At 51.4% G+C, this 19,343-nt stretch overlaps 2 protein-coding genes across 7 annotated transcripts in view; one reads left to right on the top strand and one right to left on the bottom strand.

Annotated features, from left to right (window-relative positions):
• The window catches only part of TSC2 (TSC complex subunit 2), a 31,112-nt gene extending 28,764 nt beyond the window's left edge, over positions 1-2,348 (top strand). For all 6 annotated transcript variants that reach the window (XM_042827839.1, XM_042827838.1, XM_042827837.1 and 3 more), the window contains one exon: positions 252-2,348. In XM_042827839.1, the coding sequence (XP_042683773.1) occupies positions 252-419 (168 nt within the window). In that variant the 3' untranslated portion in view covers positions 420-2,348. The remainder of the gene's footprint in view (positions 1-251) is intronic.
• PKD1 (polycystin 1, transient receptor potential channel interacting) overlaps positions 2,037-19,343 on the bottom strand; it is an 85,727-nt gene continuing 68,420 nt past the window's right edge. The window contains exons 26-46 of the mRNA XM_042827833.1: positions 18,617-18,812; positions 17,413-17,583; positions 17,084-17,227; positions 16,560-16,770; positions 16,083-16,209; positions 15,105-15,221; positions 14,619-14,668; positions 13,991-14,193; positions 13,320-13,425; positions 13,046-13,164; positions 11,732-11,934; positions 11,226-11,420; positions 10,311-10,450; positions 9,342-9,469; positions 8,804-8,972; positions 8,532-8,657; positions 8,181-8,355; positions 7,544-7,831; positions 6,753-6,887; positions 6,114-6,428; positions 2,037-5,719 (exon numbers count right to left, since the gene is read on the bottom strand). Coding sequence (XP_042683767.1) covers positions 5,117-5,719; positions 6,114-6,428; positions 6,753-6,887; positions 7,544-7,831; positions 8,181-8,355; positions 8,532-8,657; positions 8,804-8,972; positions 9,342-9,469; positions 10,311-10,450; positions 11,226-11,420; positions 11,732-11,934; positions 13,046-13,164; positions 13,320-13,425; positions 13,991-14,193; positions 14,619-14,668; positions 15,105-15,221; positions 16,083-16,209; positions 16,560-16,770; positions 17,084-17,227; positions 17,413-17,583; positions 18,617-18,812 — 3,921 coding nt within the window. The 3' untranslated portion in view covers positions 2,037-5,116. The remainder of the gene's footprint in view (positions 5,720-6,113; positions 6,429-6,752; positions 6,888-7,543; positions 7,832-8,180; positions 8,356-8,531; positions 8,658-8,803; positions 8,973-9,341; positions 9,470-10,310; positions 10,451-11,225; positions 11,421-11,731; positions 11,935-13,045; positions 13,165-13,319; positions 13,426-13,990; positions 14,194-14,618; positions 14,669-15,104; positions 15,222-16,082; positions 16,210-16,559; positions 16,771-17,083; positions 17,228-17,412; positions 17,584-18,616; positions 18,813-19,343) is intronic.

Below are 19,343 nucleotides of genomic sequence, written 5' to 3'. Positions count from 1 at the left end.
TGTATGAAGATTAGAATCCAGCTCTTGTGGGAACAAGAAGTGTAGGGACTTGCGAGCTTCCAAACAGCTCCCCTTGCAGCAACTGCACTGGGAGCCCTGATATTTGAAGACAGATCTGCTTGTGCTCAGCGCTGCAGTAGAGAATGTAGGAAAAGCTGTACTGAGTAACCTGTCCTGCTCTGACCAAATGGAGTGTGAGTGTGAAAAGTTGCAGAGAACATGGAGCTCATCTGCTCTCATTTGGCTTTCAGCTACGTGAAGAAACCCAGTACCAAACTCCTGGCCTTCCCCTGCAGATGCACCCATCTGCTCCAACAAAGCCCTCTCCCCAGATGGCTCAGGACCCACCACCATCCTACGAGACCGGTCAGAGGAAGCGGCTGATCTCCTCAGTTGATGACTTCACTGAGTTTGTGTAGGTCCCCACGGGTTGGTGTGTCTGTTCTGGGATGGGTAAGGCAGTGAATGTGTTACACCTGCGTGCTGACTCCGTGCAGCTGCATGGACATAGAGAAGGATTTGGCACACACAGGGTGACTGTGCTGCTTTCATGTGGACTCGGCACTGAACCTTACTTACCAGGAGGATTGAACGTTTTGCTGCCCCAACCTGCCACTGCTGTCTGATGAAGACTGTGTATCCCCAGCAGATGCTCCAAAAGAGAACCAACTCCGCATGCTTTGTTTTTATTTGGTTTGAGCTTCTCTAAAGCTTCCATCTCTTGGTGGGAACTTTCTTGGCAGAACCTTCTTCTGGGCTCCCACAGCACCAGTGTCTGGTGGGGGCAGATGAAGTCTGATAGTCTGCACTTCATCACATAGGTGGAAGTTGCAAGAGTTGGGGAAAGTGTCACACCTTTATTGGGAGTTAAATACGAAGTATTGAAGCTCCAGCCATTGTTTCTAAGCAACCCAGAATCTCTGCTCCTCTCCAGACCCCGGTGCCTCGCGGCACTTGAACTCTACAGACAGTGAGGCTTCCTGCCAGTTCTGGTAAGGCTTAATCCAGGTTCTCAAGTGATCTGCAGGATGAACTGTTTAAATTACCAAGGATGATGTCTCCTTGAGTCAGTGAGCCCTTTTTGCTGCCAGAAGTAATGCAAAGCGGGGAGATGGGAGCGACTCAGTGGAGCAGCAGAATGGCAGAGTGCTGAGACATGGGCCACTGGTGATGAACTGCTCTGATCCACTGGGGCTGACAGTGAGGACTAAGGCCAGGTGTGATTTCTAGGTTCATCTGCAGGATATCCACCAATTGCAGCATCATCTCTGAAGGAGTTTTGCCCATTGCACTAACACACGAGGTCAGTATCTCCTCCTGGGACCTCAGCTGTTGTAGTTAACCATTGGTCCTCTCAGTGCAAGTGTGTACAGGTGGATTGGGATTATGTAGCCCACCTTGTGCTGAGATGCTCATCAGACACTACACTACCAAACTGGAAGACATCATGTAAGCTGGACTACACTGTGAGTACTTTATCTCCTGCTTCGTGAGTAAAGGGGAAGCGTGGCTTTTTGATAACAGTAATTACAGAGCCCTTGCAGTGGAGCTAAATGCAGTGCAATCAGCACATGGAACTGCAGAGCGACTGCCAAGGGAGCGAAAGCGAAGCTACTAACTGATGCAGGGCTGTTTGGGAACTCTAAGTGTATGTTGTGTTTTGAGTGTTCGTACGTAAGTCCTGAAGGAAATAAAGTATTTGTATGGTCAGTGGGTTTTTGCTGGCCTGGGAAGTCTCAAATAATAATGTCGCAGGCACTTTGCCTTTGTGTTGGCTGCAGACCCTTCAGTAACGAGCTGTTGTAGTTAATTACAGACCAAAGCTTCCCTAATAGGCCAGCTGATCAGAGTGTCTTGTGCAGGAGAGGCCAGTGAAGTTCTGGTCACAGCCAAAAGGAACAAGGCTGGGTTGGTAGGGATGGGCTCTGGTGAGCACCGTGTGCCCCTGGGCCTTTGCTGAGCTCTTCCCGGTAGCGGTGCGTGGGTCACTGTGCAGCTGTGGGGCTGAGAGAGCAACAAAAGCAATGGAGCCGGTCTGTAGCAGTCAGCTTTTATTTGACCTTGTCATTTTTTTTAAGAAACATCCCCACAGTTACAAAATACGGCATTTTTCTTTGCAGTAAATGCTGACCAGATGGTAACAATTGGCATATTGGTCACAATCATCTGTTTTTTAAAACAAAAAAGCATTTATATAGAGGTCCCTCCCACTCCCTTTTAAACTAGTGGATAGTTTTTTGTGGTTTTTTTGTTTTTTTTTTAATCGAAGCAGCTTGATACTGTTGCATCTTTACGAGACTTAAGACAATAAATAAAAAACCAACTCTTGGTGACTACAAACACAGAAATATACATTCAGGAGTACTTATTGGTTAGGGCTGTACGTCAAGTTTGTTGCTGCCGCCAGTATAACGCCATGCTAACTGCCTGCAGCAAAGTGTGTGTCTACGTGGTACCTCAGCTGTGACAGTGAAGGAACTCTGTGAGTGTTGCTATAGTCTGTACAAATAAATGCTGCACTGAGAACTGTGATTGCTTGGAAGCTGTCTGTGGTGCCCGCTGAGCACGCAGGCCCCCAGTGAGGTGTCTGGCTTATCAGGAAACAATTGTGTGGGTTCCAGAGCTGCTCTCCGTACTTCAAATGAAGGTGAGAAGTAGGGCAGTTGTCCTAGCCTGTTTCTGCTCCTCTTTGATTAGAAGAAGCACTTGGTAAGTCACGCGCATCAACTCACAATCACGCACACAAACAAAGCAAGTGGGGTAAGAAACAGCCACTGGGGAATGGAAGTCCCAGTGCCTCACTGGGGAGCATCCTTGTCCAGCCCACACTGTAGCTTATTCAAGGCCGTTCTGAGCACGTGGGTCCCTGCTCACTGCTGCCCCTCTCTTTCTCCTATTAACAACTTTATTTTTTTGAACATATTCAAACCACGCTGGGGGGAAGGGGCTGAGCCCTCTACTGTGGTTCTTGGGACAGCCCTTCTTTTGGCTCTTGACAATGCAAGAGATTTCCAAGACCTGCTTGGTTCGCTCTCCTCCCTGAACAGTCCCTCTGCCTGTCCCACCCACAGTGCTGGGGATGCAGCTGAGAACGGGTGCCTGTAGCCATACAGGGACCAGGTGCCTCAGTTCTACTGAGCTCCAGGCGCTTCTCTGCGACCTCTTCAGCCTGCCTCTTCTGTCCCTTTAGGAAAGCTTTCGGTTACTAACAGCGGTTTTCTCCGCTCCACGCTCTACTTCCTGCTCTGAAATCTGCCTTCACCAACCTTCAAGGAGACCAACAGGCCAACCTCCATCTCATCTCACCCTCAGGCTCCACACATTTGTTTTTGCCTATCTGCAGCCTTCTGCAACTTTCCACAGCCTCTTGTCCTTCAAGCAACCAAGTTTTTCAACAGCAATTTCCACCAGAGCACCCATGGAAGGGACTTGGGCAGGTGCACGAAGCTGCCAAGGAGCTTTCTGAACATCTCTGTTGCAGCTGGCCAGGGCCTTGCAGTGCTGTGCTTACCCACGGCACTCCCTGAAGTAACACTGCTGCTCCCTGGGGCACTGCTTTCACTCCCTTCAGCCCTCGTACCGTTCCAAAGGTACCCCACCGTGCTCTGCTCTGCCTGCAGGGACTGCCCCACCTCGAGAGCACACGCACCACATGCACACAGACACCCGAACCTTTATATACATGGGACATTCCCAGAAAGAAGCACTTGGTACATCCTTTAAATAACTCTGACAATAGTATTCTGTCTCCTATCTACATGTCTCAAACACGTTACCGATGCTATGAAAATATAGCAAACATACAAAAATATATACATTTAAAAAAAAAAAAAACAACAAAACACCATATAAATTACTTACACTATACATAATGTGAAATGGTGATGACAAAGTGAACACAGACCCTGGAGTGGCTGCCGTGGGGGTTTGGGATGTCTCTCTTTCTCTCTCTCTCTCCCCCAGTGCATTTGTGCTTCTCATCATGAAGATGCGGGGAGGTAACGGTGCAGCTGGGTGGCTGCATTCACTTTATCATTGCATTCTCATTTCAATTTATGATTTAAGCAAACAAACAAACAAACAAAAATACTGCTTTATACTGATATATTATCCTGTTCTTGTTAGATCGCATGTGTCGTCGTTAGCTGAGGAAAGCATTGTTTAAAGTGCTGGGCAGTACATACGAACAAAAGTAAACCAAAAAGAAATACATATACTTAGGTCAATACATTCCTTGGGTTAGAAAAGCCAAGCAGCCAGCAGCACACACACACACCGTGGGGTGTCTGTGCGTGGGGCGGGGGGCCGCAGCGAAGCCAGCACGGTGGCACCCCCTGCTTGGAGACAGCCAAAGGCGGCCCCGGTATCTGCACTCCACCTGGGACAGCAGGCAGGCAGCTCACTGCAGCTTGCAATGTCATTGGTTTTAAATATTGGGTTTCTTTAAATACAAATAATACCAATTTCTGGAGGATAAAAGGAACCAATACTGGAATTAACTGATCTGGGCATAGATATCATTTTGTCTATATCAATATATATTTATGCTTAAAAAAAAAAAAGGTTAAATATCTTCTTGAAACCTGTAGCTTTCCTCCACAGTGTGTCTGGTCGGCAAAATCCAAGGTCAGACCTTCAAGGCCAGGGCTCAGCTCTCCCCCTTTCTCCTGGCACAGCCAGCAGGAAGGGGAGACAGCCTTGGCCCACTCACCCTACACCAGTCCCCAATAAAGTGTCCTTGTGACAGCCGCCTTGCGCGGTCCATTTGCAGACGGGGCCGTTTGACAAAAGAGAGACAACTTTTTAATACTGCCTTACTGTAACCGGTATTTTCTGCACGCTGACCCCAACCTGTGCAGCCTTCCCCAGCTGTCCATGAGGAAAGGCTCAGCCTCTCCCAGTGAACCCTCAGTACTGGAAACCACTGGTGAGGAAATGGGCACAGCATGGAGGTTGGGGGCTGCACCAGCCCCGCTGCAGGCAGCAGCCCCATACACCGGCAGCAGCTCGCCAGGCTCCAGGCCTGCCTGGCAGGCACAGCCTGCCTTCACGAACCTCTTCCGAGGCTCTCTCTGCCCTCCCAGGGGCACTGCTCCCCATGATGCCCAAAGCACAGCTACTTGACAGTGGGGTGGACCCTATTCTTGGCTCGGAGAGGCCGCTTCTTCTTCACGGCCGGAGCCAGAGCATTGTGTGCTTTGTGCTGGGGGAGCGCAGAAGCCGCCACGCTGATGCCTCTGCTGGCACGGATGAGGCGGCTGGGCACAGAGCTCCTGCTGCCAGGAGAGTGGGAGGACAGTGGGAGCTGCGGGTCCGTGGTGGAGGAGGTCTCGGGTGAGGGCCCCCGCTCTGTAGTGCCCGCACAGTACCTGCTCAAGACATCCTCCGGCACCAGAGAGTGCCTCCTCTTGGAGCGGCGGCTCTGGGAGCCCTGCAGCTGGTGCTCGATGCGGTACACGTCCTCCGTCACCTGGTTGACCCGATCAAATTGGGCTAGCAGCATCTCAAAGAGGGAAAGGAGCCGCTGGAGGTCGGCGTCCACTTCCAAGCTGTCCCGGGTGCTCAGCACAAGGCTCAGCCCATCCAGCTGGCTGGAGGAGGTGGAGGCCCTGGAGCTGTCAGAGGCAGCGCTGGGAGTGGGGCCCCGGATGGATTTGGAGTCGCTGGAGTCCCGGGATGGAAGTGGTTCCATGCCTTCAAACCTCACCTTGTGGCGAAACTGGAAGGAGAGGACAGGGGACTCAGAGTGATTTCAGGAGCTGCCACATGGGAATGCTGTGCCACAACATCTGCCCTGCTTCAAATAGCCCCAGTGCTGCTATTAGCCTTTCCTGGTGGGTCAGGCTATAGCTCAGACCTGGGGACAGATCTCAAATAACATCAGCTGAAATGCTGGGACTGAGAACTGGCAGCCCACATCCCTGCAATGCCCTGCCACTAAACCAGCTCCTGGCCTCCAGGATCTGCCACTGCCAGAGGGGCTGAAGCATCCAACTGTCAACTGTAGTTGAAAGCAGCCAGAGTCAAAGCAGGATAAGGACAGTGGATGTTTCCCTATACAAGTCTGCAGCTTAAGATGTGCTACTTGACCCCTTGTCCCAAGCTGCACTCACCTCCTTGGCTTTGCTGAAGCCCATCCACATTTTCAGCCTGCGCACAAAGAGCTCCACCATCTCATAGTCCTGGGGCTCGAAGGCAGGGCGGTACAGCTCAAAGTGCATCTCCCGGTAGGTGTAGACAAGCACCACGGTGAACAGCCTCAGCATGATCCACACCTCCAGGATGATGTAGCTGGTGCAGAACAGGTAGTAGAGGCCAGAAGAGTCAGTCGGGTAGGGACAGAGGCTCACACTGCCCCGCACCATAGCAATGAGCAGCAGGAGGCTGCTGCCAACGCTGCGGAAGGACTCCGAGGAAGAGGAGAAAAGCTGCAAAGGAGACAATGGAGATATGATGAAAAGAGATCCATTGATGGCACAGTATCTCGTGACACTCACTACTCCATCTTGCAAAGCATGAGCTCTTTGGAGCAGCTCCTCAATCAGCTGTGACAGGGACTGGCCACAGACAGTGCATGGCCAAAGCCACCATGTCCCTGAACACTTGGCACAGCCTGGGCACTGCCCGTGCTGGGAGCCAGCTGAGATCTGCTGACAGCTGCAGCACAGTGAGGGACAAGGGGGTCACACAATCCTGGGCCTCACCCCCAACCAGCCCCTCTGTGAGACAAGACGGGGAGCGCAGGTAATTACCAGGAAGCCAAGCTGTGCGTACGCCAGGATGAGGACCACAAAAGCCAGCCCTGCTGCAGTCAGCTCCTTCAAGGACTTCTGAAAAGTCTTCCCAAACACGGACCACTGCCTGACAAAGCGCAGCTGCTGGGCAGCCTAGGACCAAACGAGAGGATGGTGTTACAACAGGCTCAGGTGATCTGCCCAGCACAGCAGAGCCTCTTTCTTGTTTTCCCTGCCCTGGCAGAGGAAGGGGCATTGCGGCACCACTTGCTCTCAGACTGCACATGCAGACCTGCAATGGGAAGGCAGCACACCTTAAGTCCTGTACAAGCACCATACCAGAGCCTAAGAGCTCAGGACGTGGGAGTGTCCTGCCTTAAAATCCCACACCTCCATCTCAGCCCTCCTTTTACACATTTCTCTTAAGGTTCCTGAGAGTCTTTCAAACACATCTGAGAAGTGCAAACTCTGGCAGCACAGAGGACATTCTAGTCCAAGGGCTCCTTGAGGACAAAATCATCCCACCAGCCACAGTTCTCCAAGGGAACTGGGTGCTGAGAGGCTTTAGAGACTCAGAGTGCTGCTGCAGAGGTGCACATGGGTGTGTGACAACACTGTCCAGCACCTCTGTCTTGCTATGGATGTGGAAGAATGTGGCAGGAACCACCTTGCATTTATCAGTGCCTGGCACAACAGAATCAGTCATGTGCATGTTTTTTACTTCAGGACTGCGCAGGAATGACAACCTGGCACAGGAGCAGAGGACACATCTCTGACCATATCCTGCATCCACCCAGCCCTCTCCGTACCTGCACCATCAGGAGGAAGAGGAGGGAGGCAGCCAAGGTGCTGAAGACCGTGTTGAGAAAGGCCACCTGGTAGAAGTTGGTGAAGACCTTGCGGTTGTTGAGGTACTTGAGCCACTGCTGGTCAGCCAGGGTGGCTTGGCTGAGGTGCACCACCACTGTGCAGGTGGTGAGGAGGATGAAGACCCACTGACCATAGTTGCCCCACAGGGTGAAGTAGGCCCTGCCTTCTTTCTTGATGGAAAGTGACTCAGACACCACAAAGTAGACCACAAACATCATGAGAAAGACCTGGGGGAAAAATGGAGAGGCTGTCATGGAGGGAGAGGGCAATACTGGGCTGCACCAGGAGACCCTAGGACAGTAAAAGCCCCATATATTAAGCTGAGTTCTGCAATCCTACATCTGCAGTGCACTTCTGCAAGTCTTCCCATGCCTTCCTCTCAATCACTCTGTCCTCCTCCTTCCTGTCACGGCAGCAAAGCTCCCCAGACCACATCCAATGCACCCATGACAGGGTGGCAATGCCCAGGGGAGGACTGCTCTGCTTGCATCTAGCCCTGGCCCAGTCAGCAGAAGGTTCAGTCTGATCCACCAAAGCACCTCTGTGCAGCGATTGAAAGGGAAGTGCCACACTCACCATCATGAGAAGCTGCAGTGTGACACCACTGCTGAGTCGCAGCAGTGGGAAGGGGCTGATGGTGACAGTGGTGACAGCCTGGCCTGCACCCAGGAACTCCAGCTGGAGGGTGATGGCAGCATGCAGGTCCACGCTGGGGTTGTACTGCATCAGCTCCACAAAGATGACCCGGCTCCTGGGGAGGTAAGAACAGCTCAGGGCCCTGGGACAACGCAGGGACAACAACCTCAGGCTTTGGTGCCATCATTTTTGTAAGGTCTTAGATTCTCTGTCCCTCTGGTGATGGTCTCAGTAATGCCCCTTAAAAATCCAGGAGATAGAAAACATTTCCTTTGCCCCTGCCACACTTACATGTTGTCGATCCAGCTGTGCTGCTGAAGGTAATTCAGCTGAGCCCTGCCTTCCTCCAGTGAAGTCCCCAGCTCCTGGATGTAACCACCGCTATCGTAGAAAGAGATGTAACCCCAGTACCAGACCCTGCAGAGGAAGAGGAAGCATGGAATGAGTGCTGGAGACTGAGACAGAACAGCCCCTAGCAACCACGCAGGGCACCAAATCAACTGAGAAGTTCTCATGTCTTTAGGACACAGGGCAGAGCTTTGTCTGCGGGCGCAGCTCCTTACCCTGTGAGGTCAGGTGGTGAATAGGACCACGTAGTTGTCACGTTCACAGCTGCCTGTTCCCAGCCAGCTGCATAGTCAGCAGTGGAGAAGCTGTGTGAGTCGATGCAGTTCTTCCTGGCAACTGTGCCCAGCCCGTGGAGGACATCCTGTGCAGTGAGCTGGCACTCAGCTGAAAGGAGACCAACATCACCACCCCCCATCAGCATCCAAATGCAGATAAACAGTGCAGGGCACACAGCTGAGCTTTTACACTTAGCATCCCCCTTTTTCCCAAGCCCCCTCCATTACTGTGTCCTCAGTCACACCTCCAAAAACAACAAGAACCTCTCTCTTCAGTGTAAGTCTCTCCATCCTCATTTAATCTCTGATGGCAGCAGAACCAGACACACTGATGCATGTGCTGCAATGAGAAAAGTGCCTCGACAACCTACCCTGCCTCACTCAGCCCCTAGCTGCACCCAGTCCCGGCCATTTCCTCCTCCCAGGGAGTGCCACCCCCCAGCAGGTGACAGTGAGGCCCTGGGCCATTGTCCCATACCTTCCTGCAGCCGGAGCTGGCGCAGCCGGGCCACCCCCAGTGTGGTGCTGTAGCTCTCCTGACCCGACTGGTTGTTGTAGAGGTAAGGAAGGAACACTTGCGACATCCAGACCCAAAACTGATCTGATCTGCAAGAGGGAAAAGGTGTGAGAGGCAAAACTCCTGGGGCAGCTCTGCTAGGGCAGCCTCTCTGCATGTCTCACCAAGGATCTGGTAGTATGAATTTCACCTGGAAGGGACTGCATTTTGGATAGTAAACTGGGCTGCCTTCCTCCCACCTCTGTCAGCAGGCAGGGACATGACTTCCACCCACCGTGAGCTCTGCTGGGGTGGGGCAAGGGGAACTGTTATTTGAGGGCAAAACCTAAAGGTGAATGGATCTGTTCTCCTTCTGAGTTCAGTGAAATCATTCCCAATTCAGGCTGCAATGAATCAAAACTTCTGTGATTCTGTGTGACAAGGGCAAGCCAAAGCTGCTGGCACAGGAGAATCGAGATCAGTAGTGAGAAGGGCTCAAAGGCATGGTTAATCCCAGGCAGCTGTCCCAGGGTCTTTCTGCTGGAGTTTACAGCAATGTGGAAATGCAGCTGGGAAATTTTAACCTAGCTAAACCATGTGTGCAAGAAGAAGGGAAAGACTCTGCATTTCTGAGAGATGTTATTTTTGGTTCTCATGACCATGTTTATGACCGAACCTTATTTTAAGTTGTAGATTCTGTAGACAGAGCAAACTTGTGTCTTTTTGACCAGATACAGAAAGACCAACACCTGTAACTCACACAGCAGAGGTATTTGAAGTTCCGATATGTTAAAGCTCTCAATCCTCACAGTTCCCTCTGCCCTCCAGGTGAGAAGTAGAACCATGGGGAAAGGCAAGGACCTGCTCACTGCCACTCTGTGCCCATGTGCAAATTTATTGTTTTTCAAGCAATATTCCATTCCCCTCAGTGCCCAGGACTTTTACAGTTACCTCTTGATGCGGAGGAATTCACTGCTGCCCAGTTGCTGCTTGATGGAGCTCTGCAGAAGGAAGGCCCTGCTGTTGCGGGTGGCATCTCCATAGTTGGTGAGCAGGATCACCAGCAAGAACATCATGTAGATCAGGAAATTCTGGAAACAGAATAGAAAGGGATTGCAGCCAACAGCAGGGTGGGACCTGGTCCCAGTCCCGGTTCTGCAGCAAATTAACGCTGTCCACTGATTGCTGGCTGGCATGAAGCAGGATCAGAACCCCAAGTCTTTCTTTTTCCATATGGGAAGCAAATTAAAATGAAACCCAGACCACAGACACATAACAGTAATTTTTATTATATTTTTTTTCCTCGAAGAGGCCAGCCCAGCACCACATGTTTCAGTTGATATGCATTGCACAACCTCCCTGCAGCAGCTCCTATAGCTGGAAGTTTGGTTTGTAAAAACAGTTAAGGGAGTTTCCATCCTTTAAAGAAATACCATACAGTTAAAAATAACTTGACAACTCTACAGCAGCTGTGTATTCCCACCACTAGTGTGGAGGAGAAGTAATGGACAATCTACAGAAATTGAAACTTCTGCTCCTAGGTGGGGTCTTCTGTTTCACAAGACACTGTTAATGAATTTTCTTGTGCAAGTTGGTGCTGCAAACTTTGCCCTCTAACCTCAAACACCCAAACATACCAAACCAAGGATGTACAGCCAATCCCCTTACAGCCCTGCTCCCCACACACCTCAGCTCTCAAAGCTTCAAAGAGAAGATGAATGTCACTGTCTGCCTTCTACAGATGGGAAAATTGAGGCTGAGACTTCTGTTATCTCAGGAGATGACAGCTGGATTGGGAGAACCCAAACAAGGGTGTACCTCAACTGCTGGAGCCAATTACCCTAGACATCAAGGAACATGTCTTACCTTCAGCATCCTGTGCAGCAGTTTGACCTTCCTTGCCTCCTCCTTGGCCTGGAAAAGGGCAAACCCCTGTGGGGGTCGAACTTTGCTGATCTTCTCAGAAACATGCTCAACAAATGGATGCTCCACCAAGGTATCATCCTCCTCTGGGTGCAAGCGCTTGGCAACCAGTGAGAAATAGAGGGCTTCCAGCAGAACCTGCGGACACAAGCAGTGTCAGGGCCTGCAGAGTGAGCCATGCCATCAGAACCACCGTGGGCAGCAGCTCTTGTTTGCCTTCCAGCACAGCCACAGACAGCAGGCAGAGCCTTGGAGCAGCTGGACTACCTCAAACTGCCACCAGCCCTGCTTCCCCTAATGCTGCTATCATGTCTACCCTTCCCCCTGCACAGCATTCAGTCCAATTAGTGTCTGATACAACTTGATTAGTAACTGGACAAGATGCTAATTACGGCTAATACATGCACCTGTACAGATACATGCTTGTGTAGCCCTTTTGATTTCCTTACCTTCAGGGGCTCCCAGACCAAGAAGGATGCCAGAAAGCTGAATATCCCTGAGATAAGCCACATGAGGGCAACGCTGGAGGAAAAGCCCACCCCGATCCAAACGGAGACCCCCGTGGAGGTGGCAAAGAGGAAGAAACTGATACCATGAGCCAGATAGGAGCACCAGGATGGCAGCAAGCGCTTCCTGAATGTTTGGTCTGCAACTGGAAGGAGAGAAAACAGAGTCACTGAAAATGGATACAAACAGGCACACGAAAGGCTGAGAACATCCCTCATCCCAGCAGAGAGCTTGCCACCAGTCCTGGGTGAGTTTGGAGAGATCATCCCAGGCATCACCCACTCAGCGGGAACAAGGGCAGCATATTGAAACACAGCCAGCCTCAGAACAGCAGCCCCCTACCTGCAGGCAGCAGGATGGGCAGGAGGAGGAGATGGGATCCTGACTTGGGCAGAGGGGTCAGTTCCCTACTTTCCATCAGGGCCCCAGGAATTTGGGAATGCCCAGCCTGAATGGAAGTGCTGCTGTCAAGACTCACGAAAAGCCACACAGATCTGTCACAGTGGCTGGCCTTCAATCTGCTGAGCTACTCAGCCTTGGGGCTTGCTTGGGCACAGCTGCTTTCATCCACCCATGCAAACCATTGCTGGCATAAAGATAGAGCAGCCATTCATCAAGCATGATGAACTGATGGATTTTAACAGACCCAGGAGAACTGCTCCTGTGTCCAATTTTCTGTGCTGCAGCCTGCCCTAGAGAGGCTATGCCTCAAGAAGCCAAGAGCTCACACTATGAGAATTGACACAGCTTCTCTGCAGGATCTGTGCAGGGCACCCAGCCCTCCACAAGGCTTGACAGCTTGTCTGCTGCATTGTGCAACACTCTCTGGCTGGCTGTTGTGCTGCACGACCCAGTAGGAAGCATCTCTTCTCCTCTGCTTTTTTTTGTTAGTCAGTTTGAACTTTCATTGGCATTTGCCTCTTTCCCCTCTGGTTATGTACAGAGACTCTCACTCTCCATCCTTATGCAGAATGAATGAACTGATGTCTGCAGAGTAATTGAAGAAGCATCAGGCTGAGCTTCCCTAGGGTGCATGTTATGAGATATATAACAAAACAAATGGTGTTCTGTGGTCTGCTCAAACTCGGGCAGGAAATAGCAAGTACAACCCAAGCTTCAGAGCAGCCTCTCCTAAGGCTCCTTTGCTAATTACCTGCTCATCCCTCCCAGCTGCTGCCATGTGCAAAGTCCCCTGCCCATGCCCACCGCCCCTGCCTTTGGTGCTGATGGTTGGCACAGCCATGCAGCCCTGGTACCTGTCCATGTCGACTTAGCCGATCTGCTCACTTCCCTGGGAGGGGCTGCCATGCTTTGGCCTTTGTCATTCAGTTTCTGCATCATGACCGTCTCCACCTTCTCCCCAAACACACTGGAGCTGCCAAGGCAAAGGGGATGCACTGGTGAGCAGTGGAGGCTCTGCCCCAGCTGGTGCTGGCTCTGCAGTAAGCAGGCTGTTGCAAGAACAGCAGCCCCGGACCAGGCAGAAAAACTGTCTGCCTTGTTGGAGGGACTCTACTCCCCAGTACTTACAGGCCTGAGATCAGATCTGTTTCAGCCCTCATGTACGGTCCTAGGTCCTGGGAATGCGAGATGCCACTAGCTCCATCTGCCAGTATCTGCCTTATCAGATCCTCATCTGGGGAAACAGAGCAAAGAGCACTGAGAGGAGAACAGCACGCAGTCCCACACACTGAGATGGTTCTGTATCACTTAGGCTCAGCCACACTCATGGAGCCAGTCAATACAGAGTAGAAGGGCCCTTCTCCCCCAGAGCAGCTCTCCCTTCCTTCTGGTTTTCTAGCTCCTGTCTATCCCCACTTTGTGTTTGTGAAATCTGACATGAAATTCCTGGTACAGGAGGGCCAAGTTCTTCTTTTTCAGACACTTACACGTTTCAAGACACACAGTGGCCATGCAGCCAGTGAAGAAGTACTGCTTGTGTGCAACATTCAGATCCCAGGAGAACCTCTCCTTGCTCCCACTCACTTCAAACTGACCCACGTCACGATTTCTGCTTCCCCAGACTGAAATCCCATTTCCCCAGAAAACATAACCCCCCTTTTCTGCCCTGCAAATTGAAGCCAGGTAGCAGTCTGTTATTCCAACTCCTCCAAACCTGAGCCAGGACTCCCAAGGACCGGACTGTCCCTCCTGCACTTCCCCGTGACATTCAGATCCTGGCACAGAGCAATGCTACACACCTGAGGCAGAGAAATATCTGGGCTGTCCCTGATGAACACCAAGTGACAAGCTGTCCTCCTCAGTTGCTAGAGGGGGCTCGAGTCCAAGGTGACGGCTGGCCCGGCCTCGCTTCAGCTTCTGAATGGTGTTGCCCATGATGGAGGGGTCACTGAGGAGATCTGGCCAGCTGAGCAGGGCCTCGCTGGAGGGCCACCGCACGAGGCTGCAGGAGAACAGAGGACTGGCTCAATCAAGTGTGTATGAAGAAGGGAAGCATGAGAAAGGAAACTGTGCTAGCGGGCAGGCCTGTCTGAAAGTGGAACCGCCACAGTCTACCAGCACATGGCTGCACTGAGACCTGCAGAGTGCTTTGGGTAACTGTTCAGAACAAAGGTGGTGATGGATATTATTTTCCACCCCTTGGCAACAAGGAGTTACCAGCACTTATAAAACAAGCCATCAGAGCTCCACTGCTTGCAGGCAACTTTCATGGCCCCCTATTCTCCCTCCCAGAGCAGTATGTAAGCTGTGAAGCTGTTTCACATCTGCAGGCCTGTGGCACTGGAAAGGAGGAAATAATATGTGGGAAACTCAAAGCAGAAAACAACACTGAATTCCTCCTTGCTCTGACCCAAGAAGCCTACTTACCTTTTGGAGTCCTCCAAAAACAGATCTGTTTTGGTTTGCTCGGAGAAGGCCTGTGGAGGAAGAGGAGGTACTTCAGGCATGTGAAACTTGCTGGCGCCTGTTACAACAGCAGGTTGCTATATTGCTTCAGCAGGGGTCACTGAAAGCCTGGAATCACAGCCACTGTGAGCCTTGGTCCCACACCTCCTGGACCCTGTTCTGCTACAGCAGAATGATGCCCAAGCATGCAAGGAGAACCATACTCTCACATGCAGAGCTGTAGCTGTACACAGCTTGTGCTCAGTGCCTGTGACTGACCTGAGCAAAGATGCAGGCGAGAGATAAAGGGCTGTGGTGTCCCCTACCACCAGTGCTGGTCAGTGGCATCTGAAGTGGTGCCAGCAGCACCTTCAGTTCTGACACTGAGTGTTGGATGCATGCTGTGTCAGTGCAGGGAGCCCACAAACCCATGCAGCCTGTATGGCTTTCAGGTATGGAGCAGGTTACCTCTGCCCGGAGCCCAGGAAAGGTGGGGAAGGAGCTGTCGAGGACCGAGGAGTCCAGGTAGTTGTCAATCTCCAAGGACTGCTGGTCTGAGTGAGTCACGGTGTGGTTGATGGAGACCTACGAGAAACAGGAAAGCTTGAGAGGAACAGGGAGGGTTGGAGGTGACAGTGTGACTGCAGTTTGGAGTTCTGCTGCTTAGCACATTTTTGCTGCCCACCACTCCACTGGGGAGCTCCACATTTGTGCACAAAGGGCTGCCCAGTGGGTCTGACAGAAGGCATGTCCTTCCCTGCTCCCAGATGCTACTGGCCACCGCCCATTAGCATCTGACCTGCTCTAGACATAAGTTCCCAAGTGTGCAACGTCCTGCAAAGCAAGGAGTACTTATAGGAAAAAAAACTATCAGACACATTTGCTGCTCATCAGTCACCAAGCAGCAGGATGCAATACTTAATGGAGCTGCTAATTGTGTCTAACTAGTCATTAAATCCCCAACTAATCCTCCCACAGCTGCCTAACCACAGCTCTGTTCAGACAGCTGAGTTTGTACCCAGGGCAGGTATTTCATTAGAAAAGCTTGACTGAGCATCTGTCAGGCTCCTACCAATACAACCAAGGATTGTATCTTTCAGTAGCATTTAGGTACCTAGCACGTATCAAAATCAACACCACATGCTCAAATAGCTTTTAGAATCTGACCCTTTGGTAATTGCCTGGGCACTGACAGAATCCAGTATCACAGAGCAAACATATTGGGCAGTGATCTCTCCTTCTATGGTGAAGGCCTGCTCCCAGCCCAACAAGGAAACAGAATCTTGCTAAATCCAAGGCTGTGTGGAGGGTGCAGGGCAGTGCAGAGTCAGCTGGGAAGCAACAAGTTGGAGAACTGATGCACAACAAAGTGCAGAGTCCAGGCCCAGATAAGCAAACCTGGTGGCAACACACCTGTTTGTGCAGCCTGCAACTAATTCACGTTACCTTGGCACGAGCCATCCTGAAGAGAAATAGAATGACCAAGTAGAGAGGGTAGACCACCACGCTGGATACCAGACCAACAGCCACCGTGTCCACATTAACAGGGATCAGGTTGGAAACAGCCCCACTGCTGCAAAGAATCAAGAGAGATCAGAGATTGGTGTTAGCAGGAGCACTCAGGATTGCCAGCCATGCAAACAACAAGAAAAGAGCACAACTGAGCACTTCAAGTGTGCAGAAAAAGAAATGGGCATTGACTGTGCTAACAGGAAGGGAGGAAATCTGATCAGGCTCTCCTTGGTCCTCAGTAGCCTAAGTACCGATCCCACATTCTCTGCAACAGAAAGGGCAGGCTTGAGACCACAAGCAAGGCCCCTGTTTCCAGTAGATGTAAGGTCTGTTCTGCCCTACATAGCAGGAAGCACAGAGGGGCCCCAAGGAGGTGGGGGACTGGCCAGAGCAGCAAGGGGCACAGCGCACCTGAGGTGTACATTCCCCACCACGCCGTACCACACAGCATTGGCACAGAGGAAGAGGAAGATGAGCAGGGAGCAGCAGGTGGCTCTCTGGACGCGGGTGAAGCGGCTGCGAGGCGGGCGGTCCCACATGGACAGCCAGACGTGCTTCTCAAAGAAACCTCTCTGCAGCTCTGCTATGAAGATCCGGGAGAAGCTCCTCAGCTCTGTCTCACCTGAGCACAAAGAGAGAGAGGTTTCAGCAGCACAGCAGAGGAGAGCCAGCTGGGATTGGCATTGGCCCTCCTTGCAGGCTGGCATTCAGCAGGTATTCACACTGCATCTATACGGTCTCTCTTGCACAACTGGATCCTGGCCATGGCTTGTCCTGTAGTACAAAGTACCCAGCAAAGCACCTGGCTGCACAAGTCATTAGCACAGTCAGACAGTATCAGCATGCAGGCTTGCTGCTGTGGGCATTTCCTCAACAGTGAGAGCTGCCACACTGCCCAGTCACCCCAGCCCCATGCCCAGGAGCTGAACACTCACTGGCAGCATAAACCTCCTTCTCCACCATGCCATCATTCTCTTCACTCTCCACTGACAGCCAGTCGTTCACCAGGAAGAAGTAGCTCTTGCTGCTCTGCAGGTCCCGGACAATGACGTGCTGCAGGTACCAGGAAGGGCTGAGTCCTAAAAGTTAAGGGAGAAAGAAATGTGTTTCATGGCAGATGTTCCCTGCATGAACCTGCAAAGCAAGAGAGCAATAAAAGAAGCTCCTGGTCATTCCTGGCCCTTGCACCACTCAGATCAGGGCCCAGCCCTGTCCTGTGATGTCTGACAGCTGCCCCAGCCCCATGTGCCCACTCCCATCTCACCTTTATTGTCATGCCAAATGCGGATGCGCCAGATGCTGCCCAGATTCCGCTCTGTTGCGATCTGAAACACATCGAGGCTGTTGCGGTGGAATGCATTTTCTCCATCCAGGTGTCTGTGACCACTTTTATTGTCTACACCATACAGCGCGATCCCCACATGTGCCGTGGTGCCTGGCAAAGTTAACAGGGTTCAGTTAAAGAAGTTCACCCAAGGTAATCTGCTTCCCAGCCCTGCCTTCCTGTCAAGGACTTGGGACCAGATGCAGGGGCTCCTTCAGAGGGGTCACCTGGAGACTCAGGAGGAAGGAATGTGCTGACCAGAGATCCCATACCCAGGCAGAGTGTTACACACAGCATGGAGGGTAGCTGCTTGCATTAGCCTGGTGCATGGACCTGCCTATTTGGAGGGGACTGAATCTGAAATTCCTTGACTTGCTAACACCCTAATGGAAGGAAATGTTTTCTCCAGTTTTTTTTTTCCATTAAGCAGTCAAAAGACTTTTCTTTGACTTTTCTCTGGTAGAGGTTGCTAGATGCTCCCTAGTCCACCTCTTCAACCTGGATGGTCTTTTGGGCGACTTCAGAACAAAGCTGCTCTCGATGAAATCGCTGGTCACTCTAAGATCAATGGGAACACATTTCCAGCAGTGATACGGTGGCATTCTATGTCCACTGTAGCTTTCACCTCCCAGCTCCCAGTATTTCCAAGCCTGGAATTATGTTTCTGGCTGCTCTAGCTACAAACCCAGAGTCAGATCAGAAAGCAAAGCTTTCTGCCTTCATGTTGCTGAGAAAGATTCAGAGCAAGAACAAAACAATGGATGAGAGTGGACAGTAAAATAATCAATCTAAAATGCCCGCAAGTCTGGATACTTCTGCAGGACAGGACCAGCAGTGAGGAACAATCAATATCTCTTGGTTGTTCCTGCAGGCATGGTGAGCAGTAAGGATATTTCTGTACTGGGTGGTTCCCTCTAGCAGCAGCCATACTGACAGCAAGAGAAGAGACAGCACGCTTTTCTCCACAGTTCTTGACTGTCATAGAAAAAACCCAACATTTCAATGCTGAGGGGAATCCCTGAGCAGACTGCTGCTCAGTGCTCCACCAACCACCAGCTCAGATTTGGGCCCTTGTGGAGGGGAGATCTCAAGGAATTACACAGATGACACCCCTGCAATCAAGCACAGAAGTCCATAGTCTAACCTGATCCTCTGCCCCAGCCAGTTTTCACCAGGATCTCATATTTGTACAGCCCATTCTTCCCGCAGAAGGGAATCACCCCAACTCGGTTAATGTCAATCATGTCCAGCTTGTGTACAATCAGTGCAGCCACTGAGTAGGTCACAAAGCAGACAGCACACGTCAGCAGAACGATGTAGTTGAGACCTGAGCCTGGAGCCTGAAAGAAAAGAACCATGTTGAAAGTCACTCTCCTTCCCCATGAGGACCCCAGGAGCTGTGCTGCCTCCTTGCTAGCTATAATCATCACTCACATGCAGTACCACATACAAACAGAGACCTGTCCCCATGCAGACTGTGTGGTCAGGCCTCACTTGCTCACAGTCCCTGCAGAGCATACTGCAGCAGTCAGCTGAAGCTTGCTGTAGCAGCTGCAGAGAGCTTTCTACTCTCACCTACGTCACACTGACAGAGATGGAAAGAGCCTGAACATCCCTAGGAACCTGGGAGCAGCTGGCAGGTGCAGACTCTCCAGGATAGAACAGTGCTGGGTGACAGCTGGGAGGAGCATTTGCCATCTCATGAAAGAAGTGAACACTACAAGGTGTTCAGATTAAAGAATAAAACCATCTGCAAAGGTCTGTTTTTAGCAACAGCAACTAGGATTCATGATCAGAGGACACAGCATCCCTGTGAGCTGTATTCATCTGGAGTTTTCAAAGGCACTCAGGTACGTGTGCTGGTCTGCCAT

The sequence above is a fragment of the Centrocercus urophasianus genome, unplaced genomic scaffold (genome assembly GCF_019232065.1).
Source record: "Centrocercus urophasianus isolate 14NV4802_14NV808 unplaced genomic scaffold, USGS_Curo_1.0 seq_29, whole genome shotgun sequence".
NCBI lineage: Eukaryota > Metazoa > Chordata > Aves > Galliformes > Phasianidae > Centrocercus > Centrocercus urophasianus.
This window is presented reverse-complemented; position numbering and strand designations above follow the sequence as displayed.